Source organism: Lipophrys pholis (genome assembly GCF_963383615.2).
Source record: "Lipophrys pholis genome assembly, chromosome: 21".
NCBI classification, from domain to species: Eukaryota; Metazoa; Chordata; class Actinopteri; order Blenniiformes; family Blenniidae; genus Lipophrys; species Lipophrys pholis.
In genome coordinates this window covers 20,266,836-20,288,176 of record NC_137649.1, presented here as the reverse complement: position 1 = coordinate 20,288,176, position 21,341 = coordinate 20,266,836, and the positions used below count along the sequence as shown (strand labels likewise).

At 44.2% G+C, this 21,341-nt stretch overlaps 2 protein-coding genes across 5 annotated transcripts in view; one reads left to right on the top strand and one right to left on the bottom strand.

Moving 5' to 3' along the window:
- ccdc85cb (coiled-coil domain containing 85C, b) overlaps positions 1 to 13,178 on the top strand; it is a 49,591-nt gene extending 36,413 nt beyond the window's left edge. For 2 of the 4 annotated variants that reach the window (XM_080490895.1, XM_080490893.1), the window contains 4 exons: positions 2,885 to 2,986; positions 8,253 to 8,345; positions 9,641 to 9,739; positions 11,232 to 13,178. In XM_080490895.1, coding sequence (XP_080347021.1) covers positions 2,885 to 2,986; positions 8,253 to 8,345; positions 9,641 to 9,739; positions 11,232 to 11,321 — 384 coding nt within the window. In that variant the 3' untranslated portion in view covers positions 11,322 to 13,178. Of the gene's footprint in view, positions 1 to 2,881; positions 2,987 to 8,252; positions 8,346 to 9,640; positions 9,740 to 11,231 lie in introns of all 4 variants that reach the window. The other 2 variants (XM_080490894.1, XM_080490892.1) reach the window with 1 other exon arrangement.
- Positions 13,179 to 15,208: 2,030 nt separating this feature from the next.
- ccnk (cyclin K) lies at positions 15,209 to 20,266 on the bottom strand. The gene is made up of 11 exons (XM_080490058.1): positions 20,116 to 20,266; positions 19,328 to 19,560; positions 19,035 to 19,116; positions 18,817 to 18,948; positions 18,146 to 18,251; positions 17,990 to 18,047; positions 17,532 to 17,701; positions 17,227 to 17,435; positions 16,651 to 16,681; positions 16,405 to 16,476; positions 15,209 to 16,083 (listed from the first exon to the last, which is right to left on the bottom strand). Exons 1-11 carry the CDS (start codon positions 20,122 to 20,124, stop codon positions 15,560 to 15,562), a joined length of 1,626 nt encoding a protein of 541 aa, XP_080346184.1. The 5' UTR covers positions 20,125 to 20,266; the 3' UTR covers positions 15,209 to 15,559.
- Between the last annotated feature and the right edge of the window lie 1,075 nt (positions 20,267 to 21,341).

Sequence of the window (21,341 nt, the reverse complement as noted above, 5' to 3'; positions counted from 1 at the left end):
TCTGATTGTTTGGTTTTGTGAAAATATTAACATCACAATTTAAAAGTTATTTGGAAACCTTGATAAAGCGTATGTTCATATTGAAACTCAGAATTCCAACCTCAGGGTTTTGTACAAACAGAAATGTTAGAGTTGCTTGGAGGTGTGACGTAATTCATTTTTCACTTCTACTCGACAAAAGCTTGTGCAAGAAAAGCTTTAATAGAGGCGTCCGTACTGTTGTCCTATTTGCATTATTGTGATAAACGCGACCCTACTCCCTGATATTTTGTGGGACTGACTTCTGAATGAGGAAATTCAAGCCGTGAATGAAATAGAAAACAGAATCGTACAATTCCAAAAAACAACTGAAATGAACCACCAGGTCACACATATCTGTCTGTTTTATTAACCCAGGGCGGTATTTACTTCCTGACACCCTGCTTGTCGTTTATTTTTGTTTTAAATCCATGGCACTGAATATTTCAGTGAAAATGTGAGGTCAGACTAAGACCGAGTTTGTCAGATGGAACTGTTTCCGTTTCGTATCAACTTAAATTACGGCTCTCAAGGAGAACAGCGCCCTCCTCTCTGCCCTTTTTGTCAAGGCACCATCACCCTGTGGTCCTCATAACTCAAACAGGAAGCGAGGCGCGACGTCCACAGCTTCTTCCTGTCAGCGCCGAGAACATCGTGATGGATGGATGGACGGAGCGTGCTGCGTTTCGGCCAAGAAGGCCACAGAGGGCCACCTGTCCTCGGTCAAACAAATAGCTTTGTTGGTCTCAGCGGTCAAGGTCAAGTCAGAGTGGGAACTGAAGTTAGAGATATTTCAGTCAAAAACAAGCCGGAGGTTAAACTGGGGGCGTTGAGTTGTGATGGAAACCATGTCAGGATACTAAACCGAAGCTGATGTGTCGATCTCGTGTATTATGAGGTTATATCTCTCCTCCTCTTGACATTTATAGTCCCCGCACACGAAGCTTGGAGAAATGACGGCGGCGTTCGCAGAGTTAAGGAATTGTGGGGTATGAATATGGAAACCTAGAGGATAGATCAAGAAGTGCCAAGGGAAGCGTCGGGAAAAGGTTAGAGGGACATTAAGCTGGAGGAGGGAGGAGGGGGAGGGGTTGGGGTATCAAAGAACAGAGAGGACAAGGGGAATGCTGATTGTGGCTTTGTGTGTGCGAGGGTGCACCTGAGTGTGCAACAACAAGAGAGATAATGCGCAGACAGACGACGCAGCATAATGTCCATGTGCCCATAGACGCACACCCACAGCTCATTGGGCTATTTATAGCTCCAGTGCTCCCAGGCATCACGTGTGTTTACACGCCGCGCCCCGCACAGAGGGAACACTAGTGCGTGACATGAGAAATGTCATACGGAACGGTGGCGTTGCTCCTGCGCCGCAGTGAGAAGCTCCGCTGGTTGCCGCCCGCAGGAGCCCGTGGTCTTTGGCTTGCTAATGAGGACAAATCTCAGGAAGGCCGTCTCTCCATGTAACGGTCTTCGAGGATAGAGCGGCGTGATGCAGCCGCAGCTCTGTGAAGGGCCATTTACTGCGGAGAGCTGCACAAGCAATGGCGTCAGAATGACAGTGAGAGGGGCAGGTGCCTCTGTGGAGAGGGGGGGGGGGGGGGTTAAGCCACAGACCTCGATGAACCCACGCTGAGGGTCGTATTGGAAAAAAGAGTGCGGCCTGGAAGTATCGACTGCAGTTTGCATGATTGGACTGATGCAAAAATATTTCATGGTTGCCTCTTTTTTTTTTTTCATCACTGACAGTTGACTCGGACAATACGTGTTTTTTTTTACCCAGCTACTTAAAATAGGATGAATTTCTATAATTATTTGCTATCTAAATTTTTGATTTGATTACACAATCGCATCTACACCTAAAAAGTCACCAGACCTCATTTTTCTTTATATGCTTTAATAACTCTACTTTTTCATCGACGGCTGCTCAGTAACAATAGGAGATGTTTTCCAATCCAGGAGTAGCATCCTTTACTTCCCGGTGCTACGGTGGAGTGATAGCTGCATGACGGTTAAATAGTGCCCTGAACATGGATAAAACATAAACCGACTGATATTTCTGAGAGTCAGACTTTTAATCATGCGTCTGACTTGTGGTGCACATCTCCAGCACTTGGACCCGTCACAGAGAAATATAATATTTGATTTATTCAGCTGTTCTGTTATTTCAGCTTCAGCTCTGGTTAAAAAAAAAAAATAAACCACTGCAAAGCAACGTTGATTTCATTTTTCAGCTGCATTTGAAGAAGCCTTTGAAATAGGACCTGATGCTGTAATGCAGTTGGCCTTTAAATGCAGCCTTTTGAAGTTCGAGGACAAACCTACAGTTCACTGATCGAGAGAGGAAAAAGTAGGATTTGAAGTACTATGAGCCTGTCAAACTGGACGGCAAGCACACGCATAGTAATATTGCTTAAGATATGAAGAAAAGGGCACGGTTGTGGCATCTTTGTATATCAGAACTAAAAGGACACATTTGATCAAATCAGAATTTTGATTTTTATTCAATTTTGACCAATTTTTGTATTGTTTTATACAGTTCACATGTTGTCAGTGTATATATAGGTTAGTGGCAAAGGCCATCATTTGCCACCAACGGGTATAATTATACGATTCGCTGAAGTATTAACAGATACTAAGGAGGTAAATACATGAATGAAGTAATCAACTAACACAAGGCTTTCTTCCTGTATCTTTGACTTTTATCTTTGTTTGGAAGATTTTGAATAATTATCAAATAAAGAATCATTTCTCTTTCGTTCTTTTTGTTCGGTGACGTGACAACGAAGTCTTATATCTCCTTTGCTTTTTTGTTTGTTTTTGTGTTTGTTTGTTTGTTTGTTTTTGTGCCGTTTGTGCCCAGCAGTGTAACCCAGGTGACCTTCGTGCCCTGAGGAAGGGACTGACTCTGTACCACTCAGAGTCCCAGCTGTCCTCTCTGCCCCAGCGCCAGGAAGCCATGCACATGGTCAGTACCCAGGAGACTCACACACACACACACACACACACACACACACACACACACACACACACACACACACACACACACACACACACACACACACACACCCGCGGACTCATGCACCTAGCCGGATGCCCACTCGCTCCTGACCTCTCAGACAATAGGCACCACAGTGCGACGCTGCTTGTTACACGGACGTGGTTACGTTTATAAACAGGCTGTAACTGCAGGCGGGAGCACGTGTGTCTTAATTGTAGGCAGCGAAATCAAGTCAGCTCTAATTCACTTTACTTCCAACTCTCCAACTCTACCTCTACAGGCAGCCTCATTCTCTCCGGCACATGACGGGAAGAACAAAGTGAGGGAATGAAAAGAAATGGGGCGTGATCTGGGGGAAGTGGTGGGGAGGAGGAAGGAAGAAGAGGAGCTAAGATAGAGAGAGAGAGACGAGGATAGAAACTTTAACAGGAGTCGGACTCTTCCTTCCCCCTCAGCTCTCTCCTCTCGTTCCTGAAGCCCGCTCGAGCTGAATCCCACTATGAGAGTAATAATCCTCTGCAATCCACCTCCACCTCTGACCCTACCGGTGTCTGGAGAGGAGAGGCTCGGTAATTGTTTTTTGACTGCTTAAGGAAGGTCAGAGTCGGGCTACGCCACCACCCAGAGGACTAAATCTTCCCCAGCGTAAGAAATCAATATTATGTTTTAATCACGGGCTCCATGTGAGGCGCAGACCTCGCTGTGTTCCCTTGCTGGCGCGCACCTTTCTAACCTGCGGGTTAAGCTCGCCTCCTTCTGGATGTTCAAGTAATGCCCATGACCTTTGACACCCACAAGAGGTTTCCACCCCGAAGGGGGAAAAGATAAACTGCAAATCGTCTTTACGGTTGTCCCACATTTAATTTGACGTTTGACATGAGGGAAGGTCAAAGTGTGAATTCAACCTTCTCAGAGACTTGACATCTGCCGTCTTTCTGACACTGAGGGAGAAATGCGTTTACTACAAACCAGAATACGCGCCTGTTTCTTCTGCTGTACGAGACGAGTTAATCCATCCATCCGCCCATGTTGAAGACCCCTTTATCCCCTTTATTAATTTGCAGTCGATCTGTCGGGAGGATGTTTGCTACCGGTTGAAGAACTGACTGAAAGGAAGGGGTGTTTGTAGTATGAGATACACTTGTTATCAGCACTGATTATAACTTACTAACTTTTTTGAAGTCATCAGTCAACATTCTAATGTGGACAATCCGTCTCTATAAGACATTGTGGTTGTGAAAGTCGTTTCTAGACAGACAATGTTCCCATTAACCTGAAAGGACACTAACGATCACTTGAACTGTTCATCAGTAAAGCTGTATTATGCCGCTATGAATTGTAGCTTTTCATTTGCAGTCACTCTGATTTGAGAGCTCAACTAATCACTCAGGACTTTTTTTTTTTGCGTCATTATTTGATGCAAAATAAACATGACTTTGTGCCTATTAATTTACAGGGTAAAGTAGCAGGCACTTGCTTTTTGTTGGAGAACAACATGGCCTCCTTCTTGTAAAACAAGTCCGAGCTCTTCGAGCCATGACTGCAAATGCTCAAAAGCCGGGGCAACAGTTGCAACAATAAACAACAGTGGCGTTGGCATAAAGATGAACAGAAGCATCTGTGGCACACCATTGACAACATTTAAAAGGCCCATGTCAGACAGTTTTTAGTCCAACAAATCACGATCAATAGTATCGAAGGTTTTAGAAAAGGTCGATATCGAGGCTCAGCTGGTGTCTGAGCCATCTATAATGTTGTTGTTGGCCTTTTTTGTGAACAATTATTTGCAACATGTGCTTGTTTATTCCCACAATTTCCTGAAAAAAAATGAAGTTTTTTTTTTTTTCTTTTAGCATGATATTGATGTAAAGATGTTTTCAATCTGGGCCTCACGCTCGGAGATTCAGTCACATGTGGTGCAGAATAACTTCTCTTGTGCCGAGTTTGACGTCTTTGTTTTAATAGAGGCTTGGTTATCGTGACAGCCCCAGCAGAAGTGCTCATGCTGGCCTTGATGGTGACCTCGAATTTGGGCTTGAGTTCATCCATGTGGCAGCGCCAGAGAAGGCGGGTGATTCCGGGGCTCAGAGACGGGATGACAATTGTAGGACTTGAGTGAACTGCGCTCTTGGTTTGCCCGTCCCCCTCCCAGTCCATCAGCTCATCCTTTTATATTTAGTCCTTTGTCCCTCTCAGACACAGTTTCAGGTCAGTGAGCCGTGCGTGTGATTGTCAGATGGACAGCGAGGGGCGAGAAGAAAAGGCAAAGATGCAAGTAGAAAGGAAGCCAGTCTGTGTGATCCTCACTAGCACGTAACAATCTGCTCTGGGTTTGTGCGCTCACACGCCTGAACCACAGCTCCTGACGGCGTTCGTTCCCCTCCCCGCCTCCTTCTGCGACGGCCAAATCGTGCCTGTTTATGCAGAGAAGCCTTCCCCCTAATGTACGTATACATGAACAGTAAACACTGCCCAGGGCTGCCTGCATCTGTCCAAATCCTTTTCTTCACCGCACAGAAACCAAGAGGGAAAACCTGGCTTCAGTGCAAGGCAGGGTCTGTTTACACATTTCAAATAATAGCTGTAACCCAGAAGAGAACATAAAGAAGAGGAGGGGCGGCTCTGATTTACATACCCGCTCTTGTGGTTGACTTCAAAGTCCACTGCGGGAGGAGCCGGATGGAAAATTTCACTGGTACATTTTGTTAGTGTGACCTGAAACTAGAACAAACACACTTGACTCTGCGGGAGTCGTGCTTTCCTTTCATTCAACAAGGTGAATATTGTGTGTCGCGTTCCCGCCAATGTGGACTTAGCTTTGATCAATAGAGATATTTCAATGAAGGCTCGGCCGTACAAATAATTGCATTTCTATCTTTGAAATGACTACACTTGTGGTTTTCCGTGTTGTGTTTTAGTATCTGGATCAGTCCTCCAGATGTACAAAATTAGAAACAACTTCTAGTGTGAACCTCTTGGTACCTAATGAAATGCATCTGTAGTGGAGAGATTTAGCTGATTTAAATGGAAATCTTGAAATCCAGACCTATCATCATATATATTTATAATCCATCATTTGTAGAATATAGTTAGAATAAAAAAACTATACATTAGTGCAAAATCTGATAGTGGTTTTTTTTTTGAAGCAAATTGAATTACACTGCTTTTCCTTTTATATCCCAGACTATTTATTTTACTTGCTTTGCCCTGCTGCTTTTATTGTGGTGCAAACCAAATTTTGTAGTGATTAAAAACAAAAAATGAAAAAACAAGCCAGTGCTTGGAGCCAGTGAAAATGCAAATTTTTGAAAACGGCTCCAAAGGTAGAACTTTTTGAATATATGCTTCGACTCTCCTCTCCATGTAAGTCGGGGAAAACGCAGCTGTGTCGCCTGCCATACAAATGTCCGTGATAACATTGTTAATGTTTTTAGCTTATGTATGTGTGTTTCATTACAAAAAAAACCAACAGCACTCACTAGTGGCCCTACATTAGAACTACATCTTTTTCAGTGTTTCCGACATTCCCATGTAAACGGACAGCATTTTTCAAAACGTTGCTGTTTAAACCCGAAACTCCTCTGGAACGAAAACGCTTTCACTTGAATCGTCGTCGTGTAAACGTGGTCTTAGACTCGCCAAATTAGACAGAAATGCATGTTTCTGGACTGTGGTGTGAAACGTTGAAAGCCTCTGCGTGCACAGGGAGAACATGCAAACTCACACAGAAAGGCTTTTTGTTAAATTATTATTATTATTTTTTTTTTTAGGTGTTTAGAAACAATGAAAACACAGTTTATGAACGTTACATTCAATTTCCTTCAGTAGAGCCACCTTAATCCCACCTTGATCCCCTTCAAGACTTTGCTCGGATTACTTGTATTATATTTCATAAAGTTTCTGATGGAAGGCAACCTGTATCTTTAACAACAACAAAAAGTATCAAGATACTTAATTCAAGCATGTCAGAGGGGAGTGTTTTGGAAAGTTTAGTAAAACAATGGAAAGTTTTTATGTTTGTTCTTGAACAAAAAACTAAAACACATTAACCTTTTCCGTTATATTCATGTTGTTTTCTGATGTTGGAGCTCCTGAATAAATTGCTCTTCATGAAGAAGTTCTGCTGTGTGAGGCTAACGTCAACTTATTCTCAAGAAATAACAAAAGAAATTACCATTGCGTTTTTTTTCTCTCTTCCCACTGACCTTTTGCTATTTGTCGGTAAAGTAATTTTATTTTAATTAATTTTTTTATATCAGTTATCCAGGTTTTCAGGTGAGCAGGTGTCAGGCCGTGACCCCTCGGGTCGAGCTGGATAAACCAACGTTTCATGCGGCTGATGTGGTGTGGATTGGCCGTCGAATACTTTCCACAAATCATCCCTCTCGGCCCTGCTCTGGGATTATTATTTCATCTGTGAGCTGGTCGGGTTATTCGGGCTCATTCTGGCACCCAAACGGGGGCCGGCGGGTGTGGAGGGAGCTGACAAACTCATCGTTGGCTGAGCTGAGAATTAAATCGGGGCTAACGGAGCCACGGAGCTGTGCCTAATGCAGGGCCCCGATGCCAGGTTACAGTGAATGGTGCCATTGTGTGTCCCAGAGATCTCTGTGTCCCTCAAACAGAGAGCCACTGTCTGCTGGAACTAACCAGGGGGTGTGATGAGTCAAGCAAAGCCCCCCCTCCCCTCCTTCCTCCCTCTTCCCGGCTGGATGCTCCCATCACAGCAGGTTAAGTCACGCTGTGCAGGTAGCGGACCTGGGCAGAGGTGATCTGAGCCGGGATGATGTCGATGACATTTTCAGTGCTGCAGTACAAGAAAGCCCTCGTGTTAAATCACAACGGGACACCCGGTGACGAAGGAGAGCGCGGCTTCTCTCCTTCTATTTGTTTCGCCACGCGGTGAAGTGGACAGCTCAGTGAGGTGGTGCCCGTGTGGCTTCAGGGGCAAAACTCAGCATTACAGCCGATCCGACATGTCGGGAGCTTGACGTGCTGCAGAGCGTGTCCTCCAGATGTTGTTAGTTCAGACCGGGCTTTTAACCTTTGACCAGGTCACCTCTTATCTCTCACACACACACACACACACACACACACACACACACACACACACACACACACACACACACACACACACACACACACACACACACACACACACACACTGCTGCGGCCTGTTTTTCTGCATAACTCAACCCTTCTAAGATCACTCCGTCCCTCCTCCTCCTCTCAGGGTACGGGTCGTCTACCCACCAGTGAGTCCTCTCCTGCCACAGGCTACCTGTCCTGCGTCCAGAAGCCCGAGGCCGTGGTGCACGCCATGAAGGTAACTTCTAAAACTCACCCAGACTAATTTGCATTTACAATGAACCTCAGTATATTTCTACATATATATAAGTCCTGTTTATACACTCAACACAGGGTTTACTGGCACATTAAGAAGAATTTTTCATTCCAAAGATGATAATAATAACTATATTTGTATAGCACTTTAAAGATGTCAGCTCTTATTCCAACGTTAAGAGAGTAAGATCTTCACATTTGTTCTAATTGAACACAACAATGCTTGAAGCTCTTGGGATTTACTAACAGCACACTGTTAAATCGTTTTGAGAACAACTCGATCAGACCTGGGCATCATAAGGCCCGGCGACCATATGTGGCCTTTAGTTCAACTTGACCGGCACTCAATAACACAATAACGGTGTTATTCATTGGCTTTATTACACCAAACATGGTCACTTTTTAAAAAAAAAAATTGGAATTATACAATTGTTACCTCACAAAATTGGTGTTTCACAGAGGGGTAAAATAGACTATTATTGGAAAACATAACATTTTTTTTTTTACCGTAATTTCCGGAGCACATGAATATAAGCTGCACCCACCAAATAAAAAAAATATAAAATAAAAAAAGTTTGTATTTACGTGATGCACCTGAACGCACCACCATATTCGCATTCCAGACAATATATAGGCTTCATATAAATGCTGCTTTTCATTAGGCGATGATTCTTATTGAGCAAAACTCGAGTTAACTTATGTCTCCGTGATCAATAGTGGTGCTAATTTTTCATGTGGCCCTTTGGCTAAAATTTGTTGTCCCCCCCCCCCCCCCCCCCTCCAATTAAATGCTACAGTGACTCACCACTGCCACCGACTGTTGGAAAGTGGCATTACCTCGATAGTAGACATCATTAAGACTATTTGTGTGTTTCGATGAAAGTATTTTACTGTAAATACTCAGGCAAAAAGCCTGTATCTGCTTCTGCAGAGGTTTCTTCTTTATAGAAAGGGAGTTTTTGTAAAAGTGCCACAAGATAGCTATGTCTTAATTGGTGCTATGTTAATAAAATATAGATTTTAAACTGCACATGAACTAATATATTATATTTTTTGTTATGTTCTTGAGAAAACAGTTATTATTTCAATGATCTTATGAAGGTAAAACCTTACACCAGGACCAATCACATCCTCCGGTTTGATTGTATATATGTGATTCTCTCCTTCATTTTATTATTTTTTTTTCCACATTTCAACACAATCATGTAATGTTGCTGTTCATGCTCCAAAGTCAAGTCCTGCAGAAAAAAACATCACGGTTCTCAACTGTGCCATCAGGTGCTGGAGGTTCACGAGAACCTGGACAAGCAGGTTCCCGAAGACTATGAGGATGACCTGAGTGAGAAGGAGAAGGCCATCGTGCGAGAGATGTGCAACGTAAGTGTTAACATTCTAACTGAGGGCCCGTTGTACACCACCATGTTTTAGAGTGAAAATGCAAAACCTTCCTTGCGTTTTGGGTGTCGGTGCTCCGAGCCACTGAAAACATAACTTTTTAAAAAACTGCTCCCCAGGTGGAACGTTTTGAAAACACTCCGACCAATAAATAGTACTTATTGTTTTTCTGGATGCATGCTTGTGCGGTTTCATTACGATAACAACCAACAGCTCCAACTTGTGGCCTGGCATGCTAACTACATGGTATTTCTGCCATTTCCATAAAAACGGACATTGTTTTCAAAGCGTAAGGTGTAAACAAGAACACTTTACTGAAACAAAAAAAAGCGTTTTAACTTGAAACCTTGTCGTGTAAACGAGGCCTGAATCGCAACTTTCAGTCACTAAAGCGAAAGAAAGTTGAGACGAGGATGCATCCTTGATGAAACAGATTCTGGCTCTGCCTTCATGCCACCAGTGTGACAAATGAGCCGCTCCAGCGCCAATTTCCCCACATTTGTTGAGGCTGTCCGTTGATGGAATCTTTTTTTTCTCTGGTTCCGTCCGCCGGGTGCAAATCAGGTCAGCATTTGAGCCGCTTTTGCTAATGAGGAACTCATTTAGACTCCTTTGGTTTGGAATGACACTTGCAGCAGAGTCCCGGGCACGGCGCTCCCTCTTGCATTCCTCCGTTCACTCTATCCATCCCTTTATCTGCCTCCCTCCCTCCCTCTCTCCCTCCCCCTTGTCCCAGCTCCCAAAGCCAACTCTTCACTGGAAGCCGTGAGTGGAGGCTCGTAGTTGAGCTGTCAAAGCAATTAAACTGGAGCGGCAGGGAAAAGAGCACTCCCCCTCCTCCTCCTCCCTCCTGCACCTCAACCTCACCCCTCCATTATTCCTCTTTTTCCCACCCCCACCCTCACCCCCTCCTCGTGTCCCTCCATCCCTTTTTGTTTGGTGCTGAAAAGGCCTGGTCCGGGATAAAAAGGCCCGCTGATTAGAGTGAGGCCGGGCTATCTGGGCCCTACAGAGGTATGTGACAGGCCAGGAATCTGGGGAGCAAAACAATAGTACCTCTGTAATATCACTGAGCCCCCCCCCCCACCACCACCACCACCACCCCCCCAGAGGGCCCCTCTCACACGCTCTTACAGAGATCTCGGCATCAGAGATGGAGGACAGAGACGGAGGTGGCTCTACTGTAACGTGTGTGCGTGTGTGTGTGCGTGTGCGTGTGCGTGTGTGTGTGCGGTGTGTGTGTGCGTGTGTGTGTGTGTGTGTGTGTGTGTAGTCTTTGCAGAGTCTTTGCAGCTCAAAGTCAAACTGTGAGCATTTTGAAGTCCCCACCCTACCCCACCCCACCCCCACCCCCACCCCTTTGAAAGAAGAAAGTGCGTTTTCCCGCCGATCCCCTCTGTCTCTCGCTGCTCCTCTTCCTCCTCTTCCTCCTCTTCCTCCTCTCAGCTCGTCTCTCCCTGCCTCTTGTTTGCAGGTGGTGTGGAGGAAGCTGGGCGATGCCGCCGGATCAAAGCTGTCCATCAGACAGCACCTCTCTGGGAACCAGTTCAAAGGGCCGCTGTAGCTCTGCAAACCCGCCAGACATCGAAACAAGAGAGAGAGATCAGGATCCACAGTACCTACGCTCACCTGAAAACGCCACCTTCACGACCCGCCATGCACGGCGCTCCGTACTGCCGTACAGCGTCCGGGTTCCCGTCAACAGAAATGGACACGTTAGCTGTATATTCACGGTATCACTCTCTCTCCGAGCTCACGTCGACAACTGGCAGCTAGTTTCACTCACTCGCCACTCATTTCTGATGATTTGGATACTCAACCGCGACAAACACACCCCGCCTCCAGTCTGTGTCAGCGCTTGCTAGTAAGCTCGCGTCATGACAGGGTTTTTCAAAAGCACAGGCCCGATGAGGCCGCGAGGGCAGGGAATCTGCTGTAATATGAAGGCAACGATGACGTGATATCTTCAGATTAAGTTTTTTGATAGTACCTTTATATAGAGACCCTAGCTCCTGTCACGTATACCCCCTCTTCCTCCTCCTCGTCTTCCTCCCAGTGGTCAATGAGTATAGCTAGCATTAGCATTCTGAAGCCCCGTTTACGCACCGTTTAAAGTGAAAACGCATCGTTTTTGCGCTGTCGTTTTCAGAACAGTCTCGCGTTTCCACGGCAACGTTTTGAAAACAACATGACGTATTTTTCATGTTGAGCCACTAGTGGGAGCTGTTGGTGGTGTTTGTAAGGAAACGACAGGCACATGCGCACAGAGAACAAAACGCTATAATCATTAACGATGGCGAGTACACGGACATGATCAGAAGAACTATTTACTACGACGGTGGTGCGCAGTAGCAGCGTTGCTGCCGTCCACACGAAGACGGAGCCTGAGCGTTTTAAAAAATGTTTGCGCTTTCCACCGAGGCGTCTTCAAAAAGTTCCAGCTTGGGAGTCGTTCTCAAAAAGTTGCGTCTTCCGCGGCTCCGACCACCGTTGTCGTATCGAGAGACAAACAAAACGCGGCAAAAGTTTTGCGTTTTCCCTTAAAAATGTAAACGGGGCCTAAAAGTTAACTAAGTGAAACCCACTGTGACCTAGCGCCTTTTGCTCGTAAGACAAGTCTATGGATAATAAAAGTCTAGAGATCACTGTTAACTCGTGTATATTGTGTATAAAACCATAGCACTACTTTCATTGTTACTGTCGACTTTACTTTGATTTTGTATTCTAGCGTGGCCATGTGATCAACGATTCAGTTTCAAAAGCACACAAGAACAACCGGACCTTAAAACAGGGTTTGCTGTTAGTAATAAAACTTTTTTTTTTTTTAATTCTTTTCCAGATAGATTGTTGTTATTCCTTCTCTCTGTAACCTCTGATAAAGTATCACAGCCATTCTGAATATCCTCATGTTTTTTTTTTTTGTCTTACTTTTTGAAACTAATAAATTCGTATGCTGTGTGCATGCTTGACAATCATTTTCTCAGGTCGGGAGGGCTACAGCTTTACCTTCGCCCATCTGTGACTGTGTGAGTTGTGTGTTTGCGTGTGTGGAAGGAGGTTGAATGGTTTCTCTTGCGGCTGTAGCATCTGCCCACGAGTCCTCTATTCATTTCTTTTTTCTTTTTTTTTTCTAATTTGGCTGTTGAACCCTTGTTACGAAGCAGTTGAGGACTGCTGAAGACATTTTCTGAATCCATACAGAAAGAGTGAGAAGAATGCCTCTATCATTCAGTTTGGATCTTTTTCTTTTTTTTTTAATTGCAATAAATGAACAAAGTAAAACAAAAGTCCTCTTTTTTAAAAAAATATTTGCTGTTATGGATTCAGCAGGTGTGTTCATGCAGTGCATGTTTTATTTTTTTATTTCTTAGAATATGAGAAGTCTTCCCTTCGATGTGTCCACACCATAAAACACACACACAAAAAAAAAGATTATTTCTTGATGTCAGAATGAACAAACACTGTTTGTCAGAGTATTTATTATCAGGTGTTAGATGGAGATGGGATCGCTCTCTGAAGGCAGGATTTGATCTGTTGAGTGACTTTCCCATCTCTGGTGTCATTTGTTCCAAATTAGAACATCGATAAAGAGTCGGGGAAAAAAACCCTAATCAAAGTCAGATTTTTAAAAGTGACCTTTTTTCTAGAAACTGATTTGAAGCCATGAAACAATTTTGAATACTTTATATATACATATATATTTACAAATATAAAAATGGCATTTGATTTGAGATGTGCCACATTTTTCCTTCATTGTGTTTTGATTTGGAACCCGACTGTATTTTATCTCTCTCTTTTTAAAAACAAGCATCAGTAGTGTTTTTTTTTCTTTTTCTTCTCTGCCTATATCTATAAATCCACAGTACAGACTCCTAGATTCTACAGCGTACATGTCTATTCCTGTAGCAACTAGCATGACTGTAACCTCTTCTCATGAATTTCACCGATAAGATGAGCGAAAAGAAAACATGATAGGCCACTTTTAGAGAAATCTGGGAGAAAATAAACAAGTTGCTTCATGATGGTGTCAATGGTTTGCTTTCATTCATTCAATGCTGTTTTCGTCACTTGCGTGAGTCCGAGCGCCCTCTGCTGGCACACTCTTGGAATTAAAACTACTGCACTAAATAGATCCAAAAATCCTAATGGAAAAGAATCTAAACATAAAGGCGCATTTTAAATTTTTTTCAGATTAATTCAAATACTTTTTTCAGCGATTTCAACATGAACTGAAAGTTCATGAAACTTTATTAAAATTTTATAAAAAAAATAAATAAATGGAGAAAAACTTAAAGATCTAAATTATGCTAGGGTAGTTTTCATTTATATGACTTGTAGTTAAGATATATGGAAAAGGCTTTAATGATTTTAGTTTGTGTAATATATCTAGAGTATATCAAAGGTTTTTCTAGTTGAGTTACACTTAGACAGCAAGAATAACTGGAAGTGATGAAAATTGTTTTCACTTGCTCATTTTAGAGTTATGGAAAACATTGAAACACCTAATTTTATGAAGAAACAGTAATACAATAATAAAGAGAAAGGGAGGTTTATTTATAAGAGCACAAGTAGTATAAAAAAGGAGACTGAATAAAAAGCTTAATCAAAATAAGTAATCCATATCTCTATACCTTTTAATCCTGTGCAGGATGTCGGGGTGCACAAATACGTGACTGAGTATGTTAACACATACATAAAATATAATGCGAAACAAACCTGACCTAAATATCTTACTTCATCAATATTTGTATTTAAAATAAAACTTAAATTTCCTTTTGAATTTCCCACCACTGTGCATGTTTCTGTATGTTGATGAGAGTGAGCATGTTCACTGTAGCGTCTTGGGAAATAATGATTGCAGAAGGAATCTTTCTTAAAAGGAGATTTTGTGGTAAAATATGTTGGGGAACTACTGGATTACTACACTTAATCTGCATCCAGGTCACAGAAAACAGAAGCTTGACTGAAGCGCATGAAGTCAGTTCTCACAAACATCTGATGTGTATAAGTTCCTCAGCCCTGAACAAATGGGGGTATTGTCAGAAATCATTTTAATCAGATGCATTGGATTGTCCAGGTCTCCTTTACTGTACACATTGTGTGATGCAGATTTATACAGAAAACAAGGGACAGAACTAAAAATAAGTGTGGTACAAAAAAACCAGGATCTAATGGGAGCAGAGACATTGTGTAATATGTCCTCAGTGGTTTAGTAAGTCAGTCACACACACACACACAATGTACAGCACACGTATTTAAAGTGACGGTCCTTTTAACTGGATGTTCTGCCTTCTCAGCATTTCATCACTTCTGTTGTTCTCCACAAAACTGTGGGAATGTAAAGAGGAGGAAAAACAGGCTGTGGGGCTTCTAGAAATAAAGGGAAAAGCATGATGAGGGCGGCGGAATATAAAAGAGAACAATCAGACTCGGCATTTGATCCAGTCGGTGTGAAGTGAAAATGAAACATTTTATTGCCTCACAGTGACATGTCAGACATTAAGAAAAGAAAAAAAAACCAACCCCAGGATTATAATATAATCCTCAACAAAAATAAAGATTGGACAGTGTTTGTTGCAAGATCTTCAAAGTGGGCACTCAAAGTGCTGAAGGAAAACTTCTCTGGGTCTTAGAACAAAACTGTCCAGGCCCCACTTTTTCTTCACAGTCTCTTTGCGAGGAGCCAGCAGCGATTTGTCGGATTGTTCTGGTGGAGACGCGGCTCTTCAGTAAAACAGGAGCTCCAGAGAGCGTCCACCCCGCCCGCCCCCATCCTTCACTCCGTGGATGGCGATCACGCTCTCATCTCATCCACCCGCCGCGGTTCATGGGCATGCCGGGCGGAGGAGGAAGGGGCACCTGCGACTGTCCCGGGGGCACCGGGGGCGGGGGAGGGTAACCAGCGGGGGGGAGTCCGATCCCTGGAGGAGGCACGTGGCCCGGCGGCATGCGTGGCGGTGGAGGGGGAGGGTAGCTGTTGTAGCCGGGCGGCGGGTAGGACGGCGCCAGGCTGGGTGGCGGGTAGCTGGTGGGAGGAGGCGGCGGGCCCGGGGGTGGCGCTGCGGGGGGCGGGTAGACATGGTACGGCGGGATCGGGGGGGCGTAGCTGGGTGGCATGGGCGCATAGGAGGGACCCTCCGTCTTCATCAGGGACTGCAGGCTCTGGTAGCCCTCGCCGGACATGTAGGAGCTGGTGGTGGACATGATGTAGTTGGAGGGGGGCGGGGGTGGGGGGCGGTGGGGGAGCGGGGGCGGCTGGTGAGGAGGGGGAGCGTGCGGGGGCGGCGGGGCGGCCTCGCTTCCGGGTTCTGCTTCCGTGGGGGGAGCTGGAGAGACGGAGACACGGCAGAGAGCAAAGAGAGAGGTTAGAAAAAAAGAATAAAAGAATAAAAAGATAACAAAGGCCGTCACGCTGTCGGTCAACAGCTCGGCTGTGATCTGGAATAACCCCGGCGAGCGCACGGCCAGGCCGCGACCACGCAGGAGGCCTCATTATCTGGCTCAAGCGCTAATCAGATTGGTCTGAGATGGGTTGGGAGCGTGCGCAAGTTGGGAAACATGATGTCCAGACGAGTCGCGGTTACGTAAGCAGACTGAGGACTAACCGCTCTTGGGGGGGGGGGGGGGGGTCGGGTCATGGCTCTTACCTGGCGGAGGCTGGGACGTCGGCAGCGGAGGCATGGGGCTCTCCAGTCGAGGAATCTTTGAAACAACTTGTTCTGAAAAATATGCAGATTGCTCAGTAAAACAGTTCAACAATCAGGTAGAATCTTCAATCTGTCATGAAAAGAACAAAGAAAACCACCTGGGATATTTCCACTTAGATTATTTCATTAATCTGTTAGTGGATACATGTTTACATGTGATTACAGAAATCGATGGAAGCGTCTTACCTGGAGCTTTTGGTTCGTCCTTTGGGGATGTCTGGAACCCAAAGAAGAAAAAAAATGAGAGAAATTTAAAATTTCCCTTTGAAGCAGCTTGTGTTGAGTTTTTAAAGTCTTCGCGTCGTTTACATGAAAACATTTCAAGTGTTTTCGGTTCACAAGTCAAACGGAACCGAAACCTGGCAGAGGTGATGACAATAAATTGTAGGTGGAAGTTTAGATTCACGATGATTTATAGCCACTTTACTTTAAAGGCAAACAGCAACAATAAATCTGTACGTGACAAGAGAAACATTTTTTTAAATTTGTTGTGTCCCATTACAGAACTCTTGTTTCGCTTAACGTCTTTGTTTGTTTTGCTCGTTTTAAGTAGTGGTAGGACTCGATTTCCTGCTCCACCTGTGTAGTAATGGCAATAACTGGAAAATTTTTAAATAGTTATTTCACTGATGGAGGGTCAAAATTAATGCAATATTAAATTCCCTTCATAGCCTAGAATTAACACATCAAAGTGGCATCCCTCATGCTGGGTGAAGAATTTGATTCTATGACATCAGCCCAGTGGGTCGAGCTCTTCCTCACATGTGAGCGTTTGAGCTGGCGCGCGGGGCTGCCACCCTGAGGGGACGTCTTCTTCGGGGGTGGCGGAGGAGGGTTGGCGATCGGGGGCGCTCCCTGCGGAGCCGGCGGCGCCGGGATCGGCAGAGCCGGCACTCGCTCCTTCTCCTGGATCTGCTGGGGGATGGGTTTGTTTCCCTGCGAGTACAAGTCCAGGATCTGGTGGCAAATATCTAGGAGGGCGAGAGGGGCGGGGGGTTACGGTTAGAAAAAAACAAAAAAAACACAAGTCTGGCGAGATGCTCGCCGAGCGCGTTTGTGAGGAGCACCTTCTAGCAGCTCCACCGGGACGTCCTGCACAAACTGCTCCCACCAGCGGCGTGACGACTGCTTGGCGGTCCACTCCTGGATGTCAAACTTGCACAGGCGGCCTGCCAGGTACATGACCGCCACCGCGATGATCTCAGGCTCCCACTGCAGAGACAGCATGGTGCACAGGCTGCCGGAGACACACACTGTGGTTAATACTGATTGCCCAATACACAAGAGAAGTGCTTTTCACATTTAAACATAGGACCCTAAAAGGTGAGATGACATGGCGTGCGACAGAGGGCTGTGGCCGGATATGAATTGAGGACATTGCTGTTATGTGATCTGCATGTTAAACCAGAGTGCCGTCGTCTGCAAGGTCTGTTGCATAACATCAACATTGGTGGCGAACACATTTCCCAACCAGCAGGCTTCTTACAATAACTTAATCAGGAGTCAGCGTTTTTTCATGCCTTACCTGTCATTGACAAAGGTCCACGCCATCTGCAGCACTTTGCACACTTTATTCTTCTCTCCTGGAAGATTAATCAAAACCCAGAGCGTGTTTGTTACTTGCTCTCGGCACCAGAATCCACCGGAGGCTGCAGGTTTAAGGAAACCGTTCTGATCTCACCTTTGAGCTGCTTGACGTAGCGCAGCAGGAACATGTAGGGATGCTCCACCTGAAGGTCGAACTTGATGGTCTGCAGCAGGATTCTCTCCAGCACCATCACTTCCTCCTGCTGAAACAAGCAAGATTACTCAAAGGCCGACACGATAACACATAATAAATTATCTTAAGGGTTTGTCAAATATATGACGCTAGGATTCTAGAGGGCGATCCCCTGGGTTACCATGGGTAAAAAATGCGGAAAACCCCCTCAGGAGTGATGTCTTTACTTGATGTTAGATTGTATTCTCTGCACAACTTAATGAGAAAGGATACGAGGGCATATATAACTTTTATTGGCGAGCTTGTTGAAACATACCTAAGTCATACCTATAGTAAAGGTTTTTGGGATATTTCACTGTATTTTGCATCAGACGATTTAATTCCAGCTCACACAAAACAAACACAAATAGAAACAAAATTCTGGTTGCACATTGGTTCCAGATACAATGTTCAGCTTTGGTATCACGGAAGTAGATCTCTGAGGTTGGCATCGTAGCAGTCCAAGTCATAGTGAGGGATCATACAATGTTGAAAGATCACATTGAAACTAACTTGGGACACTCAATCGTTGATCTTACATCGCATGTGTTCTTTCCAGTGTAAAAAAAAAGGAAGACAGAAAGAACTCGCACCTTCGGATCATCTCCAAACTGAGCAAACTGCACGTCGTTCAGGAGGCTGCGGGCCGTTTTAATGATGTCTTTGCACTTCTTGGGAGTTTCCTCAACTTTCCCGGCCAGGAAAAGACAGCAGGCACCCGTCACCTGAAGACCAAATAAATAAATACACGGTCAATCGCACACTTTAAGCCCACGGCGAGGGATTTGGGATTATTAGCAACTGAACTTACATATCTGGGAAACTGCTTGAAGGAGTGAAACATGTAGAAGCGGTGGAAGTAAATGATGCCGGTGGCCAGCGTGTCGTAATGTCTGAAGATGAGTTAAGGCGTTGAGAGTAAAGATGTTATGATTTTGAGACATCAGTGGCCACAGAAAACACATCTAAATGCTTTACACTGCATCCTGTAAAGAGCTCATGTTTGTCAGAGGATCCAAGAGTTACAATAATTCAACTCTAGGAGGTTAAACTTGTTCAGCTTCTCTTTTCTCATATTTACACAAATACAAAAGCAAAGGATACAGTCCAAGTCGGGTCCCCACGTCAAATATGAAACGGGCTCCTTCTCTGCGATAGCGGGCTTCAGTACCGGGGTCCAGGCCCTCAGACTGAGACGGCGTGTGGGCTAAATCCTTCTTGTCCCAGTACCAGCATGGCTTGATGTGATCCAGAATTGCTTGGCCACCCATTAAAAAGTTGTCCTTAGGTTCCTTCATTGATAGGGGAGACGGGGTGGATGGACCCGCTCCACTGGACTATGATGACAGGGAGGGAAAAGAAGACGTTTAGTGGTCAAGAGTGCGTGTCAGGAATTCTGTGTGCCAGTCAATACAACCACATCATCATAATAAAGGCCATATTTTAATGGCAATGACCTGTAAAGTAGGTACCTGTTGTTTCTTACAGACTGTAGATACACTGAACATTATAGGCCAGCTGATTATAAATATTTAAGAAACCCTACAGAATAACTGAGAAAGTTAAGTTTAATGTGCTTTAACAGGCCATCTCATTCATCCAAACTAATGCTAGCCGCATGCTACCACTCTGATGCTCGATAACTTCCAGTCCGCACCACATACGTATCCAAGTAAAAACGAGTTTAAGAGACGGAAGTGGCATATTGACACTAGTTATAACACATAAGTCACGACCCAGGACCCCCCACTTCTCCGGGAGAGCGTGTCCGTCTGGAGCGACTCAACCTCGGCTAGCAAACTCAACACGCTCGAAGTACCAAATAACGCCTCCACTAGTTAAAATCCAGTCGTTTTGCTTAACGACTTGCGGGTATTAGACACGATTCTTACCTTTAACATGTATGCGTCCAGATAAATCGCCTATATCTACCAGTAGTGACAGTAATCCGCTGTTTTGTTTTTTACAACAAGTTTGCTAACTACTGATCAACAACGGTCTCCATTGTGACAAGAGCACCGCCATTTTGCACGTCGAGCTGGGGCGGGGCTAGGACGTCATCACGCAGCAAATATAATATAATTTACTTTTACATTTCATTAAAAAAATGGTTTGGTTGATGATTTAAAATCACAATTTATGCTACTGGTAATTTATAACCACATTATTTCAAAAATAAATTCTGACATATATTTAAAAAAAATTTTTTTACATGCTATTCCTAAAAGTGTCCACGAGAGGGTGACAAATAATTGCTCGTAAGCATCTGCAGCCATGACCGGATGTTTCTTCCACGATGTGACTTGACATGAAAACTTGCCTGGAAAAACAGTAAGTGCATCAAACACTTTCCATAATGAGGCACAAACTGCACACTGAATTTGTTGATATAGTGGACTAAACCTGCTGCAAACCCGAATGAATCCAAATATTGACATTCAATAGCTCCATGAACACAGAAAAGTGTTGCTCTAAATATAGAAAACCAAACTCCCTAGTGTACACGTGCAGACATATTTGTAAAATAAAAACTGAGACGGAGAAACTGGGACTTTTTTTGCAATTAGTTGTTCTTACCATATTTCCTTATATTGCCTGCAAATAATTTGAAATAATCCCCAGTTGTGTTTTATAATTAAAAATAAGAATTTCAAATATCAATGTGCATCAACGAAATTAAGTATATCCTTGGCTAAATGGCAAACAGTGTGTGAGAAAATGTGATTATTGATCATAATTGACTGACTTGGTATGAAACCATCGCTGGTTTACTTTACACAGAACATCAGATAAATACCTTGTTTTCACTCAAGTTTTGACAGTAACCTTAGTGAAAGCGCTGAATTGCTTACCCTAAGTAAGAACAATAAACTTTCTGAAGGCTTGGATTCTACCTTAGATATTGTAGTTCATAGCAAATGGTCAAATCAAACTTTATAGCAGCCCCTCCCATCCTCCCACACGCCACTGTGCAAGTAACAGCAAAGGCTGTACATATCAGCAGGAATCTAATGACTCATATCGGTATGCAAATTAGAAGAAGTAGAGAGCATGCAGCCTACACACAGACAAAACATTTCAAGCTGGTTTGCAAGTTTTCTCAACTTAGATACAAAAA

Bases quoted from the DNA above. Each gene is read 5' to 3' on its own strand.
- ccnk (XM_080490058.1), bottom strand. The intron at 18,048-18,145 runs GTGAGATCAGAA...TTAATCTTCCAG, and splicing joins CTACGTCAAGCAGCTCAAAG to GAGAGAAGAATAAAGTGTGC. The intron at 17,702-17,989 runs GTAAGGCATGAA...TGTCTCCGGCAG, and splicing joins TGGACCTTTGTCAATGACAG to CCTGTGCACCATGCTGTCTC.